Source organism: Rhinolophus ferrumequinum, chromosome 19 (assembly GCF_004115265.2).
Source record: "Rhinolophus ferrumequinum isolate MPI-CBG mRhiFer1 chromosome 19, mRhiFer1_v1.p, whole genome shotgun sequence".
Classification (NCBI taxonomy): Eukaryota; Metazoa; Chordata; class Mammalia; order Chiroptera; family Rhinolophidae; genus Rhinolophus; species Rhinolophus ferrumequinum.
Window position 1 is genome coordinate 47,643,497 of NC_046302.1, and position 17,961 is coordinate 47,661,457.

Here is a 17,961-nt window from a genome sequence, read left to right on the forward strand (position 1 = left end):
AAATCCTGGCAAGGATGCTGGGAGGCAGACAGAGGCCTTCGAGGCAGCCCAGAATCTTCTCAGACCAGAGGGAGACACTCTGCTCTTCCTTCCTCCTCTTAGATGGTGGCCCCCAAATGGGCCTTTCTGAGGGACCAACATTATTGAGAGAATGGGGTTGGTGATCAGTGCTTGAAGTTCTGGGCCTTTCTCAAGGAAACTTGGGGGCAGTTTCCTCCAAGAGCCAGAAGATACAACCGCTGATCTGAATTGGCCAAGGGAACACCTTAGCACCAGGCCATGGGTGTTGTGGCCAAAGGTCCTGCTCAGCGACTCGGGCTCAGGAGGACAAAGGAGTAACAGGAGGGAAGGTGGGGCATGTGTCGCTATCTGCCTGTCTGGTTGTTTTGGTACCTCTGTGTATCAGTTTGCTCGGCTGCCATGACAAAGTACCACAGATTGGGTAGCTGAAACAATAGGAATTTATTTTCTCACAGTTTTGGAAGTTACAAGTGAGAGATCAAGGTATAGGCAGGGTTCGTTTCCTCTGAGGCTTTTCTCCTTGGCTTATAGATGGCGGTCTTCTCCTTGTGTCTTCATGTGGTCTGCCCTCTGTACGTGGCTGTGTTCTAACCTCCTCCTCTTGGAAGGGCACTGGTCACATTGGATTAGGGCCCATCCGTATGACCTCATTTCACCTTACTTAGCTCTCTAAAGAACCTACCTCCAAACAAAGTCATATTCTGAGGTGCTAGAGGCTAGAATTTGGGGAGGCACAATGCAGCCCATAACAGTCTCTGTGAGGCAGCTTTGTTAGTTGAGTCAGCTAGGGGAGACTTGTCTGACTCGTGAGACAGGTGCCCTGCATTGGGCTCAAGTTCCCCAGGGAGTTAAACAAATATTTATTTGGGTGAATGTGAGTTTTTCTTAGATGGCTTGACTGGATGGTTTACCACTCACAGGACAATCAGTTCTTAGTACCTCCCCAGTTGACACCTGGCAGGAACCTACTTGAATGTCCTTGTGACTGAGAGGCCCTGACTCCAATGTCAGCATCTTTCCCAGAGGCTGTAATAGAAGGCAGATTTCAATCCTTCAGCTAAAAGCCAGTACTACCCAGACTTGTGACTCTGCAACTACATTTAGCTTTTACATGGAGGGAGGGATAAAAGGTAGGCTTGTTTCCTTCAGAGGACACAATCACAAAATGTCAGTAATTCAAGGACAGAGCCAGAAGGTCTGGCAAAAGTCACAGTGAATAGTCAGCATTGTTACCATCCCAGCCCCGCCCATACTCACGGCAGACATTACTAATCAATCACAGCACCTTTGAGCTAAGACTCCTCCGTTCCACGCATCAACACTAACCTAGAAATGGCACTCTGGATGAAAATCATTTGCTCCCTGTATCACTATGGTGATAACTGAATGGTATCTCATCCCTTCTTCATGAAGAACCTTGGCAAGTTCAAGTGGAATAGGATTAGCAAAAGCATCATCCAGGCAGAGTTGTGCCTGGAAGGTCTTGCACGTGTGTTTGACATTTCTCCTACACCACTGCATATCCTCTAGGTCCCAAGCCCTACAATTCTGAGTAGGTACAACCAGACAGTGCTTCACTCTGAGCCTGTGTTCCTAAATCTCATTTCCTGCCCCAGAACCTCCTACATACTATAGCTGGGACTCCTTCAGGAATTTACACATGCACAATCCCAAAGTATGGAGGAATTAATTTGTGTGGGGTCACCCTTGACCCACGGGGGATAGAAGACAGTAGGAAAATGCTTCCCTCTTTCATCCCCCAGGGCAATTTTCAGGTGCATTTCATAGGGCTCTGCAGAACATTCTGGAAGAATTGAGCATTAGCCACTTGGATAACTCTTCCTTGCATTGACTTTCCCTGCTTCTCTGTTTCACTACCCTATCCCTCATTTCCACCCTCACACGAAGAACTACTTGCACCCAGGTGTTTGTCTCAGAGCCTGCATCCCGGTGGGGGGTGGCGGAAATCCCCAGATCCCCTGCCTTTGTGCCTGGCGTGGGTACCTGTGCACCCAGCGTTCCATCCTGCCTCTCATAGTTCATTTCTTTCCTAAATCAACCACCACTGTGTCCCTATGTCCGTTTGATGCTTCATAGGTGACAAGAGACATTCCCAAGCATGGTCTCATTTTGAGCCACATAGAGGAAGGTAAGGGTGCCTTTACTATTCCTTTCTAGACAGGAAACTCAAGTTCAAGGTCCTGCCCAAGGTCAAGGCTAAAGACTAACTCAGGTTCTCCAGTTCCAGCCCGGCTCTCACTCTCACTCCACTCAGCCACAGCTGCCCCCATATCAGCCTCTCTCAAAGGCAAGCCTAGCAGGGTGCACCTCTGATTGCCAAGGTTTCAAGTCTTTCACGTCCACAAATTTTGCAGTGAAGGAAACTGAAGGGCACTCCTTTCAATGTCCTCTCTTCTTTGCAGAAGTAAACATGTCGTTGTTCTCCTCGGGGCTGTGCTGTTCTTGGCATCGTTCACTGCCACTGCTCTGCTCACAGTGGCTCATGACCTTCCCGTGCCAGATCCGTCAGAAGCCAGGTAACTGCGGTTCCCAGGCTGCCGGGCTCTGTCCCGTGCCTGCCCTGAGAATGGCTAGGACCTCCCAGGGAGGGCTGCTGCAGGAATGCCCGGCGGTTTGCACTGTGCTCATAGGCTTGTGGAAAAACTGGGAGGGAAATGTTTGGCCTGGATGGGAAAGTTGATTGCCCTTTTGTTTGGAAACTTCTGAACCTTCCAACTTGTACTAGAGGGGTCTTTTCGCCACTGAAATGCTTCTCGGAGGAAAGGAGCGCCCCCACGTGGCTGTATTGTGTTTTTCTTCCAGTGGCAAACTGCTGCTGGAAGGCTCTATTGTTGGATGGAGAGATTTGAAACTTGAGGAAGTTGGGGTTATTCCTTTAAGGTCACAAGGCTAGTAAGTGGCAAAGGTGTCAGTTGAACCTAGGACCTTACCCACTAGGCTATTTTGCCTCCCCAAGGAGGTATGTATAACAATTCTTCCTTTAAAACATGTTGTGTATAATTATACAGGAAAATCTTCCACATTACCTGTTAATCTGTTCTCAATGCAGCATTCAGAGTGATGCAAATGAAAAATTAGACCTTGTCAGTCATCTGCTCAAATTCCTCCAGTGGCGATCCATTGCTCCCTGTGTGACCTCATCCATCTCTCTCCTCATTGGCCGATTCTGTCCCAGACACCTTGGCTTCCTCACTTCCACACGCCAAGGTTGCTCCCTCCTCCGAGCCTTTGCATTTGCTGCTCCCTCACACTAGAATGCTTTTCCTCTAGAATCTAGATGTGGGCAGGGCTTGCTCCTTCACTTCCTACAGGTGTCTGTGCAAACATCACCTTAGAGCAGCCTCCGCTGACCTCCCAATGAAAAACAGCCCAGAACCATGCCTGGTCCCTAAGTGCTCAGCGTGTATTTGTGAGTGGAATGAATGAATGAATGAATGAATGCATGCACGCACCCTAGGCCTTCTGACCTGGGGGGCATCGTGTTATTGGCCCTCCCATGGTGTTATTGGCCTCTGTGGACATGGCCACATGACTCACTTCTGTCTCGCCCAGTGGTTCTCAACTCTGGATGCATATGAGAGTCCCCTTGGGGGACTTTTAAATCCCACTGATTCTCCCAGAAAGCACCATCTCAGCCCAAAAGAACCATACTTTCCAGGGGTGTGGTTCAGGCAACTGAATTTTGTACAAGCTTCCAGGAAGAGATTCACTTCTTTCAGAAGAGTTTCACTTCTAAGAACCATATTTTTAGAGTCAGCCTGACAGACCAGCCACCAGAAACAACTACTGACAATGAACGCAGCCATCCTATTTCCTTGGGATCGAGGGTGGAGGGGCTGAAATTCCAAATTTTAGCCTACAGCAGGATCATGAGGTCACTGTTTGTGGATCGTTACTGAGGAAATGAACAAATGTACCCTCAATTTCCTTTGGATTTTCTGATTGCCTCAGTGGGCATCTGAGAGACACCCTTTTCCATGTCCAGACCAAACATAACCTTTTGTCTTATTTCCTGTGTTTTTAGTGAGAATGCGACTGCATTGTATTTCTTGGAGTACTACACTAAGCCCTACTGCCGATTCGGGCCGTTCCTTGTGGGCCTCTTTCTGAGCATTTTCATGCACCAAAACCACCAGGCAAACATTCTCAAAACCAAGGTAAGGTTTCCCCCTGCCTCACTGGAAGGGCCAAGTCTGTTTGTGATGGGGGTGACCCATCTGGCCAGGCTCTTACAAAGCCACGGCAGGAGCACTTCATTGTGCTTTGGTGTGCTCGCGATGTCTTGGTGCTAGAGAATACGAGGGACCTTATCTCCTTGCCAGAGCCTGACTCTCCTACCCTCATTGAGTTCCCTCAGAAAGCACCAGACCTGCAACCCAGTGGGGTCCCATCCAACAGTGCCTCGGTACACATCCAGGGAAACCGCCCATATGGGGAAACACACTCAATGAGATTACAGTGGCAATGAGATTACTTTTCATAGCACATGCTCTTTGGTTTCGATGGCCAGGATTCTTGGTCAGATTTAATGGTTCCATCTGAGAATCAGGATGTAAGGTGTCTATAGGGAGAGCAGTTATTACTGTGCCTTCTGGGGTGGGCCTTGAGCACACAGTTCCTTCCCTGGCTCCATTGAGAGAAGTCATTCTGGTTCACCAGTCAACCACATTGTTGTCACTCAAGCTGGAAACCTGGGTTCCTCTTGGATTTCTCCTCCTGGTTGCCCACTCCGCCCTGTCCAACCAGCCACCAGCCCTGCTGAGTGCTTCTCCTGCCATCTTCTCTTAGCCTCTCTAACGGACCTTGTTGAAGCTCTTCTCATTTCTTTCTTGTCTGGACTTCTTTATTAATTTTCTTGCCTCCAGCCTTGTTGATCTCAAATCCATCCTTGGGCAAGCTATTTTAAATGCGACATTGGCCTTGGTCTTGAGCTGTGCAAAACCTTTTCAGTGGCTTCCACTGATCCATACCACAAGACCTGCGGGCGGGACATGCGTTACCCACCTCTGATTCCCCAGCACTTGGTTCTGAAATCCTGATTCTCTGCAGGCATTCCATAAATGAATGGAAGAATGATCATTTACTTCTCAGTGGAAGAAGGACCAGGAATTCCCTTGCACGATTAGGGTACAATGCCGGCCCCAAATTCCCTGTGCTGGGCCCCACCTTTGTTTGCCTAGGTCTTGTGGGTACCTCACCTAGACATTCCAGCGAAGGCTGTGGTCCTTGGAAAATCTTGTGGTACTCATGGCAGGCACAGGAAATAGGGCTTAATGGGAAGGAAAAGCTATACAGGGCCTGCGTGACTTCTCCAATAGGTCAGAGTTATGATATTACCCTGAAATGCACAATTCAGTTGTAAATTACAGTGGAGTGCCATTAAAGAGGTGCTTCAGGATAGCCCAGGTTACGTGGGTGCCTAGGGAGAAAACGGGTGCAAGCAAAGGGGAAAACCTCCTTAGAAGATAGATCTGGGTCTGAAAAGGTCAGATAAGGTGACGTGAGATCTAAGATATGGCACTGAGCCCAGGAATAGAATTTAACTCATGGGGCTATTCTTTGAACTGAAAACCTCTCCATCTCCTTCTGCCATTTTATGTCCCCAGTGATTAGGGTGTGGGCCAGGTAGGGGCTGTGTGCTAACAGCCCACACATTCGTGGTGGGGGCAGAACCAATCAAGAAACCTTTGGCTTAGGGACAGAATGAGAGATTAGCAGTGGTGGGCATGGGTTAGCACATTATCTTTTTTCTTTTCACTTTCATTGAAAAATGATTCAAGATTCACAGGCAAGTAGCAAAAATAGCCCAGGAAGTCTCATCACCCTTGACAACCAAGAAATTGACATTGATCGTAGACCTGCCAGTTTTATGTACACTCATTTATGTGTGTGTGTATAGTTTTGTGAAATTTTGTCACATGTGTACATTTGTGTAACGACTACCGCAGTCGAGGCAAAGAACTTCTCTGTCACCACAAGATCTCCCGGTTCTACCCCTTTATAATCCCACACCCCGCCCTCCCCTACACTGCCGCAACCCTAACCACTTGTAACCACCAATCTGAACCTTCCGTTTTAGTCAAATTTGGGCACTGATTGAGGTTTACAAATAGACACCTAAAGGGACAGTGATAACATACAAAAAGGAAGTTGGTGTAACAGGGAGTAAATACACAATGGTCCAAATGCGCTATGAATGGCATCTTTCCTTTCCCCATAGGCACAGGCTCTGCTGGGGTGGATTTGCTCCCTGTCAATCATGTTTGCAGTGGTCGCTCTGGCCTACACAGTGGATGACACCTCTGTCACCCCCTCAGCTGCCGCTGCTCTCTACCAGGCCCTCCACCGGACCCTGTGGGCAGCGGCGGTCGGCTGGGTCGTGTTTGCATGTCAGGAAGGCTATGGAGGTATGATGCCCGTGTGGCTCACACGGTCCCTTTAAAGGTAATTCATGTGGAAACAATGTACACAGAGGGCTTTGACTTGATGAGTGACTCAAAAACATCAATTTGTCCTACAGACCGAGCACAAAGCCCAAAGCCCATGTTCTGCATTTCTGTGAGACAGTTGCCTTCTCAAATATTTGATTATTCAGAGGGGTTGGGAAAGCGGAGAGACCGGGAGACTCCACTAGGCTGAATAACGGTCCCCAAAGATATAAGGTCCTAATCGCTGGAGCCTAGATGTGATTAACTCAAGGATCTTGAGATGGAGAGATTATCTTGGATTATTCGAGTGGACCTTAAACGCAATCTCATGTATCCTTATAAGAGGGAGATTTGACCACACACGCAGGAGACAGGATATAAAGAAGGAGCAGAGAGATTTGAAAATGCTGCCATTGGTTGGAGTGATGTGGCTGCAAACCAAGGAATGCTGGAAATTACCAGAAGCTGGAAGAAATAAGGAATAGGTTCTCTCCTGGAGCCTGCAGAGGGAATATGACTCTGGCAACACCTTGATTTTGGCCATGACACTGATTTGGGACTTCTGCTTCCCAGATTGATGAGAGAATACATTTCTGTTGTTTTAAGCCACCGTGCTTATGCAATTTATTAGAGCAGCCATAGGAAATGAATCCAGAGCTACATAAAGTAAATACACTTATATTATAATTTCAGATGCAGATAAACACAGTGTCTAAAACTAAAGCAGGAATTGGAGGGTAACTGGAATAGGGGCGCATTTGCAAATATGTGGTACAAAAGCATTCCAGGCAGAGGGAGATGCTAAGGCAGAGGTTTGCAGACTGGAATGAGCGGAGCAAGTGGGAGAAATCACAAGAAGACCAGTGAGATAGGGATCAAGGGTCAAGGGGACAGAGAGATGGGAAGGAGGACAGAGAGGACGGTAGCAGACAGGTCCTGCAGGACCTCAGAGGCCGTGGGGAAGAATTTGGATTTTATTCTAAACGCCATGTGACATAATGTGATTTGTGATTTAAAAAGATTAATCTGGATGTTGCACGAATGAGAGCAGAGAGACCAACAGATCCATTAAGAAGTTACTGTAACTGTCTGTGGAGGAGAACATGTAGGATTCATTGGGGGTGTTAACAGAGAGGTGGTGAGAAATGGTCAGCTTCGAGATATGTTTCTAAGAGAGATTGACAGCACTCTGTGGGGTTCGAGACAAAGAAAGGAGTCTGGGGTGGTGGCAGAACTTTTGTCCTGAGCCACTGAGCCAACAGTGCTACACTGCCAGGTGCGTGAGACGAGTCTGGTGCAAAAGAGATGCAGAAGTTTTCTCTTCTTTCGTGGCTTAAAACAACAGAAATTGATTTGCTCACCGTTCTGGAGGCTAGAAATCCAAAATCCAAAATTCAGGTGTTGACAGGGTCCTTCTGGAAGCTCTGGGGAAATCTGCCCCATTGTCTCCTAGCTCCCGATGGCCGTCGGCACCCCCTGGCGCTCTTTGGCTCATAGGTAGGTGCGTCACTCCAGTCTCTGCCTCCTTCTTCACGTGGCCTCCTTCCTCGTCTCTCCTCTGCGTCTGTGTCTCCTTTTCTGTCACTTATAAGGATGCCCGTCTTTGGATTTAGGGCTCACCCTAATCCAAAATGATCTCATCTTAATTACATCTGCAAAAACCCTTATTCCAAATGAGGCCACATTCTGAAGCTCCAGGCGGACATATGTTTTGAGAGACCACTCACTGTTCAACCCAGTACAGATAGCAGTAAGTCCTATGCAGAGAGGGACTTCTGACTGCATTTAATTGTAATCAATTTAAAGGAAATGGCCACAAGCTAGTGGCTATTATATGGGATAGCACATTCCTAGAACCATGTCAAGTTATGGAATCTTTGCCCTGAAAGACGCGTAGAAGTTGATCAAATGCAAGCGGCTCAATAACAGATGAAGATGGTAACTTTGGCGATGGTAACCGCCTCGGCTCAAGGCCCAGCAGCTCGCGAGGGTGCGCCTTGGATCAGAACCTGGGGGAGTGAGAGGACTTGGCACCTTGTTTTATATGTGGACTGTTTGGTGCTCAGGGGTTAAAACCACATTAAGGAAGTAAACTGACTGTAAACTCAATATTAGCATCTCAGTTTTTCTTATTCCTGCAATGGGAAGTTGGCTTTAATTTTGTTTTTTTTTTGGTATATTCTCTTAATAATTATAATGAATAAAGGCCTTCTTGCAAGAAGTTCACAGACTTAGGTGCGGAACCCAGAGGGAGCGGTGGTGACCGGGTATCTGCACGGGCCCAGAGAGGGGAACCTGTGCCTCCGTGAATGGGTACCGTTCCCTCCAGGTTTGGTAAACCGGCTGCTTTCTTGCGGTATGTGGACTTTCCTGGCCGGCATCAGTTATGCTTGCTACTTGGTGCATCCTACCCTCATCATCCTCTACAATGGACTTCAGGAAACGCTTATTCACTACACCGACACCAACATGGTGAGTCAGCCCCAGCTCTCAGCTCAGCGTAGCATCCCGCTCAGTTCTCTTCTGCAGCAACAAAGCTACCTGTTGGCTTTGTGAGAAGCCTGGGTCTGTTGTTGTTGTTCTTGGGGGCCTATTGTTCTTTGTTTTTACTTCAGCACGGGATTACATCTTTGTTGTATCTTTAATGTGTTAGGACTGTTTGTCTACAGCTCCACTCATGCAGCCAGGAAGATACAATTTAATATCCAAACACAATAGGACTCTTGTAGTAAGATTGTGTTCACTGTACCCCTCTTTCTCTCCAGTTCTATCTCTTCTCCGGACACTGTTTGCTGACCTTCATCGCTGGGCTGGGCCTCACACTCTTCATTGAGAAACCATGTCAGGAACTGAAGCGGTGCCTTCTGGGATCAATGCCTGCAGGGCCAGGAACATTCTAGTAAAACCCAAAAGAATGGATGGCCCTTTATTGGTGGTGACGGACAGACGTAGGGGTGGCCTCATTTATGTAATGAATGCTTGTGTTCCTGAAAAGGGGTGTGATTCTGATTCTGTGAATGTCTACAATATGTAAGTTTCCTTGTTTAATATATAAAAGAGTTCTAGGGTAATCTTTTTAGTAGCATAATATCACCCTCTGATGTACTTTTTAGCAAAAAAAAAATTCAGGATATTTTTGATCTGCTTCTGTATTTATTTTCTATATCAATGATCACAGGAAAACATCAAATGTAGTAAATTTAATGTAATTTGGGTTAAAATGCTGACTTTCCTTATTAAAATTACAGTATGTAGTTTTCCTCACCATAATGTATTTATGTTATTATAATACCTTTGTAGACTCGTAACTTTGTCTTGAACACTCAGGGTGGTATAACTCACTAGCGTGTGCAATTATGGCTTTGTTGTTACCAACCATCTAAACATTATCTTTTCTACAACGTGGTCCCCGTTATGGGTTATGTTGTATCTCCCCCAAAAGATACGAAGTCCTAATCCTCCTAGCGCTTTAGGATGTGTCCTTATTTGGAGAGAGGGTCTTTACAGAGGTGATCAAATTAAAATGAGGCCATGGGTGTGTGTGTGTGGCCCTAATCCAATACGTCTCATGTCCTTATAAAAAGGGGAAATCTGGACACAGTGACAGATATGCACAGAAGGGAGAACATGTGAAGGCACACAGAGGGAAGATGGAGCACCCAGGATGGCGGGCAAACCCCAGAAGCCAGAAGAAGCCAGGAAGGATTGTCCCCTGGAGCCCTCACGAGAGCACGGCCCTGCTGACACCTTGGTCTAGGACTCCTGGCCCTTGGAATCGTGAGGTGATACATTTCTGTTGTCTGAAACCAGCAGTTTGTGGTTCTTTCTTTGTTACTGCAGCCCTAGCAAACGAATAAAGACCCTCAACAAAAAGTCCCATTGGAGAAGGAAGAGACCTTAGAGCAAGTGGTTTCTATCTTGACCCCCTCAGTTTCCAGCAATGAGACCCAGAGAGAGTCATAAGGCCAGATGGAGAATCTGGAGGTCTAGGTTCCTGCCTTAGTGTGTTAACCATCTCTACTCACATGTATCTAATATTGCTTGTAACAGTGTGCTCTGTGTACTTACTAATGGAAGGATTTCCTCACAGTCGTGAGGCTACAAGGAGTTTCCCCATCTGTGTATGCTCGCTTGGCCCTCCAGGGGATCTGTGAGGAAGGCCACTTAGGGTGGGGAGGGCTGCAAACCTCAGTCCCTTTGACCGGCAATTGACAGCTAATGTCCTTTTCCAGCTAGTCTTCAGGAACCGGCCACATCTCCCTGAGGTCTCTCCTGTTGGCAAAATCTAAGCTGAGTGAGGAGACACGTCTCACCCTGGCCTGTTCAGTTTGTAATAAAACCCACCAAGTTGGCGTTTTTTTTTTGGGTAACTCCGAAGTTCTCGAGTTCCTCGCGAGCCCCCTGGTGGCTGGTTCGGCACCTGAACCCTCTGCCTTAATGAGGCCTCACAGGAGATCTTCAGGGCTACTGGCCTTTACAGGAGGAACTCTGCAATCCAGCTGGACCCCAGCGGGAGCTGACACTCCTGCCAACATTGCTGAACGCTCAAATTGCCAAGTGCTTCTAGTTATGAGGCTAGAAACCCGGGGCCTTGGAAATAGCTTCCCAATTTCTAACAACCTTTGAAAATTTTTTATAAGGAAAAAAACACCCTCTTTACTATTGCAATTTCATAAAACGTAAAGTGGGGACAGGGAAGTCCAATTTGTTCTGGCTTTTGTTTCAGTCCAAAATTCCCTAGAAGTTGAAGATTTATAGACTGTGTGGACCTTATTTGGATCCTGAAACAAACTGTAAAATAGCACGTAACATTTATGAGACACAATTGGAAATTTAACCACTGCCAGGGTATTAGATGATGTTAAGGACTTACTGATTTTTTTAAATGTGTAATGGTATTGTGGTTGTTGTTGTTTTTAAAGAGTCCTTATCTGTTAGATGCATACTGAAATATTTATGGACAAAATGATGTAAAATCTGATACCTACCTCAAAATAATATTGGGAGGATGAGGGATAGACAAAACAAGATTGGCCATGTAATAATGATTTTTCAAGTACACGGAACCTCATTTTACTATTCTCTCTATTTTTGTGTACTTTTGAGACTTATATAATAAGGAAGTCAAACAAATTTCTAGAGGCCACAGGGTCAGAGTAGAGTAAGCATCGGTGGAGGGTGCCGCCTCTGAGTCTTCCTGAATTCTGAAATCCACGTTCCCTTTTCACATACCAACCTGTGGATAAAAACAGGTCCCGTCAACGGTAGAGAACCACCCCCAGCGGATCTAAAGGAATGCTATCCCTCCTTCAATTCCTCCTGACTGGTTTTTCGGAGAGTCCAGAGATATCTCACTTGTCTTGTGAACACCTGGACTCTGCTAGTTCCATTTTTCCGGAGCTGGCTGTCCTCAGCCCAAGCCTGCCCTGCCACCAGGGCTTCTGGCGGGGACCAGCGTCTCCTACACACGCCAACGTCCCCACTCTACCCTCCCAAGTGTGCAGCCTTCTCCCGTGGCTTCTCTGGGCAGAATGTGGGCTGGGCTGGCCCGGAGTCCAGGCCACCATGTCCATTCGGAGCAGAAACAGTCTCCACAGATGCCAAAAGCAGAGAAGTCCCCTCTGTCCCCATTTGTGCCATCTGTGCTTTCTCATTCAGGCTTCGACGCAGTGCAGCATGTTTTTATAGAAACTGCTCCTGCAGGGTTTCCTCGCTCTAAGGTCCGTCTCCCTTGGATGCACTAGGAGTCTGTGGGCGCTGGTACGGAGCGGGACCCATGACTGAGATTCACAAGGAAAAATGAAACTTTTACTATATAATATTGAAAATCCCCATGGGCGCACAAAGAGGGTAGCATGTAAATAAGCCAAAACGACAGCATAGAAGTTCCTTGTTAGAAAATTTGCAAACAGAAGCAAGAAGGAAGAAAAGCAAAATGGTGTGGAAAGGTTTGTCAGCTTAGGCATGCGAAATGAGCAAGAGCGGGGGCTTCTCTTCTATGTTGCTTTGTTTTAAGTAGAGTCAGAATTTGGAACAGGCAGGGACTTTAGAGATTATCTGTTCAGTGACATCCTTTTACAGTGATGCAGCTGAGGCCCTGAAAGGCTGTGACCTGTCCAGATTCACACACCAGTCATCATGGAGTCAGGACCAGAACCCGTTCATCCACTCGTCTATACGGGACGGGACAGAGGACCAAAGAAACACCTTTTTTTCTCTCCATCTGCATACACGTTCTTATACACATAGAAGGATTATAGGTATATGTATGCATATATACATATATGCATATATACATATTCATATTCACAAACCTGTTCCTTTTCTTTCCAAATTTCCTCTTAAGAAAATTTAGAAAAATCAGTATTACCTGCCTTGATTTCTCTTACCTCCTCTGTGCACAGAACATTTATGAAGCAACAGCCATAGCAGTGGTTTCAGACCTGTGGAAATGTCTGTGTTGTGGCAAACTTCCGTCATCTTTCCCCCATTAGTGAGAGAAATCAGTTCCTAGGCTCTGCTCCCTTTGATTTGCAGACCTAGAAAGCTTTAGTCGCATGTGTTCAGGCGACCACAAGAGGGCAGCACCTCAGAGACCAGTGCAGGGCCCCACTTGCCTTGTAGAAATGCTCCAGAAGCTTCCTAGGAGAAAGATTTGTTGAACTGTGATTAGAAGAGTCAAGGTGTATTCATGGTTTCCTCCTTTGTTTTTTTTAAATTAGTTTCAGGTGTACAAAACAATGTAATAGGTAGACATTTATCATTTACATCCCTCACACAGTGATAATCCCCCGACTCCCATCTCATGGTTTTCTCTTAAATGGCCAGCCTACTAAGGAATTTATAATGTCCTGAGAACCAGAATAAGTTTCCACTTAATCCTTTTGAAAATACATTTCTAATCTATTTTTTATTGCCAACTGAAAACAACTTAACGTCTTTGCAGTGATTTCCACTGCCTTCTTTCTGAGGAACTTCAAATGAAAATTGCTTCATTTATTTTTCAATTGTTAAGATGAGGATTGCTTGTCAGGCATGAGTTCATAGTTCTTGGATTTTAACACCCAATGCAGCAGGCAAATGCCCAGATATGCCCTTCCCTCCCCACCCTCACCCCCACCCCAAGCTAAGGGACTATGCAGGACCTCCATCCTGGGTGACAGAGATCTCTTTCGATTCCTGGGTCAGAGGACAGCTCGGAGAGCTGCTCAGCTCCAGGCTGCTGTGGGGATTGCAGGACTTCTAAGCAAGACTGACTGTGGGGCCGGCCCAGAGGTACCGCATACCTAAGCACAAACATGGAATCCGCATCCCCTCTGGGGGTGAGGAGAGGTCCGAGTGCCTCCTGGGACCACTTCAGGAGGAGATGCTCAGGACGTGGTGCCCTCCGGCATTGCTCGGCTCTCAGACTGACTTCCACAGTCTGTCCTGGAAGCTTCATGGGTTTCCCTGTGAGTATTGAATAGAGTGTTGAAACATTGATGATAAGCTCTCCCTTGAACTACAGTGAGACAGAAGCGCAGAGTGGGTGGTTTGGCGGCACGGGCCAAGGCAGAGCCCAGGGAGGTTTCTCTAAGCAAGTCTTTCTCCCGAGCAATGTGGTCCCGAGACCACCGCCACCAGCAGCAGTAGCACTGGGGAACTGGTTAGAAATGCAAATTCTGTTTCCAATCCAGACCCTCCTGCATCAGAAACCCTGAGGGCGGGGCCGACAATCAATGTTTCAACAGGCCCTGCAGATAATTTGGATGCTGGGTCAAGTTTGAGAAGCACCAACGCAGTATGTAAGTGGAAATGTTCATGGATGCAAAGCCAGGTGGAACTCGCAGCGAATTACAGAGGACATGAGAGCAAGAATATAGAAAAAAAGAATAAAAACTGAGAAGAAAAAAAATATTCAAGCAAGCGTAGAGTGCAAGAGCGTCTCCTCCCCTGCTGTGTGTGTTAAGAAAACCCTAGTTGCACCTTCTCCAGGGTATTAGCAGCAACTTGTTATCTATCTAGAGCTTTCCACCCTGCTCTGTCAAATTTATTTAGCTAAAAACAACTCTTGTAGTAGTGACCTTCTATCCAGCTAATCTTACTCCCATCACTGTCTCCACAGCACACAGGAAGGCTGTGAAAATCTTTCAAGTCTACTGCATACTAAAGCCTTCCCAAACACTGTGTACTTTTCAGAGACAGGTTCTTTTTATTGGGATTTCAGATTACTGAAAGGTCATCTGTCTCCCGTTCCTAGAGGGATAAAAGTAAAACAAAAGAGAGGAGAACAGATTGTGATGTGTGCTTTCCTCCCTCAGCTGGCTGTGCCAGTCAGACCGCAGCTGTGTGCATCCAGTGGCAAGATTCTGGAATTCTTCCTGAACAGATCACGGTGAGCCCGGGAGGCTGCAGCAGATGCAGACGGCTCGTCGGCAGCTCTCCCAAGAATGAGAACGTTCTCCAACATAAAGTGAGTCCTTCCAGATGTCTGCTGCTCCAGCTGCTGCAGTTGCATGTGACTTCCTCAGTCCTCAGTTTCCTTTTCTGGAAAATGAGAAGTTCAGGGCCTTCGTACCGCCGACAGCCCTTCTGTCCATCTCTGTTCCTTTTCTCTCATTCCCCTCTGGGCTCTTTTCTGTGTTACAGCCATCGACACTCCTTGAATTTCCTTCTCTAATCTACATCGTTTGTGCTGTTTCATAATCTTAAATTAACTTTCATATCATCCAGCGAGCCACTTGCCTGTCTTATTTGAGCCCACAAAATCTATGGCTGGAGGGATAAAATGGGAAGTTAGAAGACCCAGTTTTTGAATCGTTCAACAAGCCACTAGACTTGAGCCTCAGTTTCCCCATCTGTAAAGTGCTTACCATGAGCAGACAGGATTATCTCATTTAATCCTTACAGCAACCCTTTGAGATAGGTACTAAACAACTTTTTGAAGTCAATACAATCAATATCCCCATTTCGTTGTTGAGCTCAGAAATGAGGCTGTGGGGACAGAGCCCCAGAGAGCAGTTTCCAGGCTCTCGGCCTCACGTGGGAAGGGGCTGGCTCGGGTAGTAGATGGCCGTCAGCTGTGGCTAGTTGGTCAAGCTGTAACCCTTGAGCCATTGGCCACTAATATAACTGCCGCGGCTGCACTAGGGAGTCGAGTTGAGGAGAGTTGCCGGTCGGTTGTCAGAAAAGCGGACAGCAGGTCGCACGTCGTGTGAATCCAGCCTTCAGTGAGACTATAGTGGTATGACTCCCCTACCTATGGCTCCGTGGGTGTTCCTTTTTGGCCTCACCACATCCTGCGTTCTTATGTGGGGAGCGGGAGCAGAGACCCCGCAGGCCACCCCGCACGACAGAGGCTCAGAGTTGAGTGAGTTCCTCAAGCAGCTCATCAGTGGCAGAGCTGGAATTCCAGTCGGGCATGAGACCCCAGCGGCTGGGCCCTCACCACTACTGAGTATTGACAGTGGCTCTTCCTGCCTTGCAGTTTTGTCATAAGAAGGATATGAGACAACATCTGTAAGAACCTTTTGAAAAAGTTAAACTACTGTATACAGGGAAGGATATGTGCCGTGTGTTTTCAGGTCAGTAGGGGACAGCCCTTGCCCTCCTTCCTGTCCAGTTACTGTTTCTGTCCAAGTTGTCTGGCGAAATGATTTAACCAATGTGGTCAAATCAGAGGGAGCAAAAGAAAAACAGTTTTAAAAGTCTGAAACAGAAATTCGCAAGCAGAAGCCACACGATGGACCTGAAGTGCAGGCTGGCAAGGCTGGTTCAATAAAATAGGGCCTCCTCTCCCACTGAGGCCACAGACACCCCCGCCCCGAACCCCAAAATAACAACCAGCGCTGTGCTGCGATGCTGCAGGGACTGCTCAGAATCTAACCCCAGGGCTTTCGCTCGACTACTAGAGGTTCTTCTTCCACTTATAATTCTCTCTTTGTCTCCATTCTCATTTCTGTCTTGCTCTCTAACCACTGCCCCTGCCCCCATCCTGTCACCTTTTCCTTTTTTGTAAGAGAGACTGCTATTTGTCCACCAACAACCATTTTCTCTTTTGTTCATAACAGCAGACACTTAGTAGCTAGGCACACGTTTGCCCAGCCTGATGTCATTTCCCAGCCTCGCTTGCAGGTATAGCCAGGTGACCAAGCTCCCACCAATAGAAGATGGGCAGAAGTGCCACCACCTGGGACGCTCTTCCTTCTTCCTGCAGCCTGGAACTGCCATGGCAGGGACCCAGCCTTGACAATGCTGTAAGAGATAGAGAAGGCTGCAACCAGTCACATGTGAGTGACAGAAACTGCTTTGTTCCTTAGAAGAGTCTACTGTTGAGTCTCTGCTAGAGCAACCTTGTGTACTCCTGATGAATACAACTTCCCCCTCTTCTGTCCTCCCTCCACCACTTCACACTCTTCTTTCTTTTCTATCTTCACCTCCCCTTCACCTGCGAGGTTCTAGAACCAGCTCTTCTTGGCACTTCCTAGCAGTCACATTAACGCCGGGGCTCTCTTTACCTTAATTATCAGAAAGGTAGGAGAACGTGGACCTAATTGTCTCCATCTCAAAAGACCAATCTCAAGCAACTGTCACAAATGGATTTTAAAAGCAACACTGGAACTAATCAGTGGTAGTAGCAGGGTTGCAGGATACAAGGTTAATATACAACAATAGTTTTCCAATATAGCAGCAATGAACCAGTAGAATTTGACACTAAAAACACAATACCAATACAGAGAATTTTTTTGATCACTAAAACTACTCCATGTGATACTGTCATGGTGGATACATGTCGTTATACTTTTGTCCAAACCTGTCGCATGCACACCACCACGAGTGAACTGTAGCGTGAACTGTGGGCTTTCAGTGATAATGATGTGTAGATGTAGGTTTATCAAGTGACATGCATACACCTCTGGTGCAGGATAATGGGGAGACTATACATGCACGGAAGCAGGGCCATGTATCTGAGGCAGGAAACCTCTGTATCTTTGCTCAATATTCCTGCGAATCTAAAACGGCTGCCCAAAAGTCCTTTAAAAGAAGCAACACACATTCTCAATTCAGAAAACTTGGAGAGACTAATGGAAGCTAAAGGGAAAGAAATGAACCAAGGAAAAAAGAAAACGTCTCACAATTCTACTACCCAAAGGGGGAAAAAGATGACTGAAACTGTTTTCTCTGTGGTATTTGAAAAAAGATGCCTAATGGCTTCATGTAAAAAAGACAGAAAACTTCAATAATGGCATGCATATCAGACAAAGAAAGTTGATATATTAAAAAAAAAGTCTTTTAATAGAGTTTACAAGAGCTCCACGTCTATTTCTTTAATGCATATGCTAATGGAAGTACTTACCATTTTCTGACTCAACAAGGAGAGGCAGATATGTTTGCTCCGTATAATCCAGGCGGAGTCTGGCCGTGGGGGCAGAGGTGTGCTGGCTGCCTATGAATTCAGGCTTCAGGAACACTGATTCGATCTGTTTTCAGTTACTCTCCTCCTCCCCAATTC

At 46.8% G+C, this 17,961-nt stretch overlaps 1 protein-coding gene across 1 annotated transcript in view; it reads left to right on the forward strand.

Moving 5' to 3' along the window:
* The window catches only part of LOC117011989 (O-acyltransferase like protein), a 54,765-nt gene extending 44,612 nt beyond the window's left edge, over positions 1 to 10,153 (forward strand). Inside the window, exons 12-16 of the mRNA XM_033087912.1 lie at positions 2,445 to 2,558; positions 4,067 to 4,199; positions 6,263 to 6,449; positions 8,800 to 8,942; positions 9,236 to 10,153. Coding sequence (XP_032943803.1) covers positions 2,445 to 2,558; positions 4,067 to 4,199; positions 6,263 to 6,449; positions 8,800 to 8,942; positions 9,236 to 9,370 — 712 coding nt within the window. The 3' untranslated portion in view covers positions 9,371 to 10,153. The remainder of the gene's footprint in view (positions 1 to 2,444; positions 2,559 to 4,066; positions 4,200 to 6,262; positions 6,450 to 8,799; positions 8,943 to 9,235) is intronic.
* Positions 10,154 to 17,961: the final 7,808 nt, after the last annotated feature.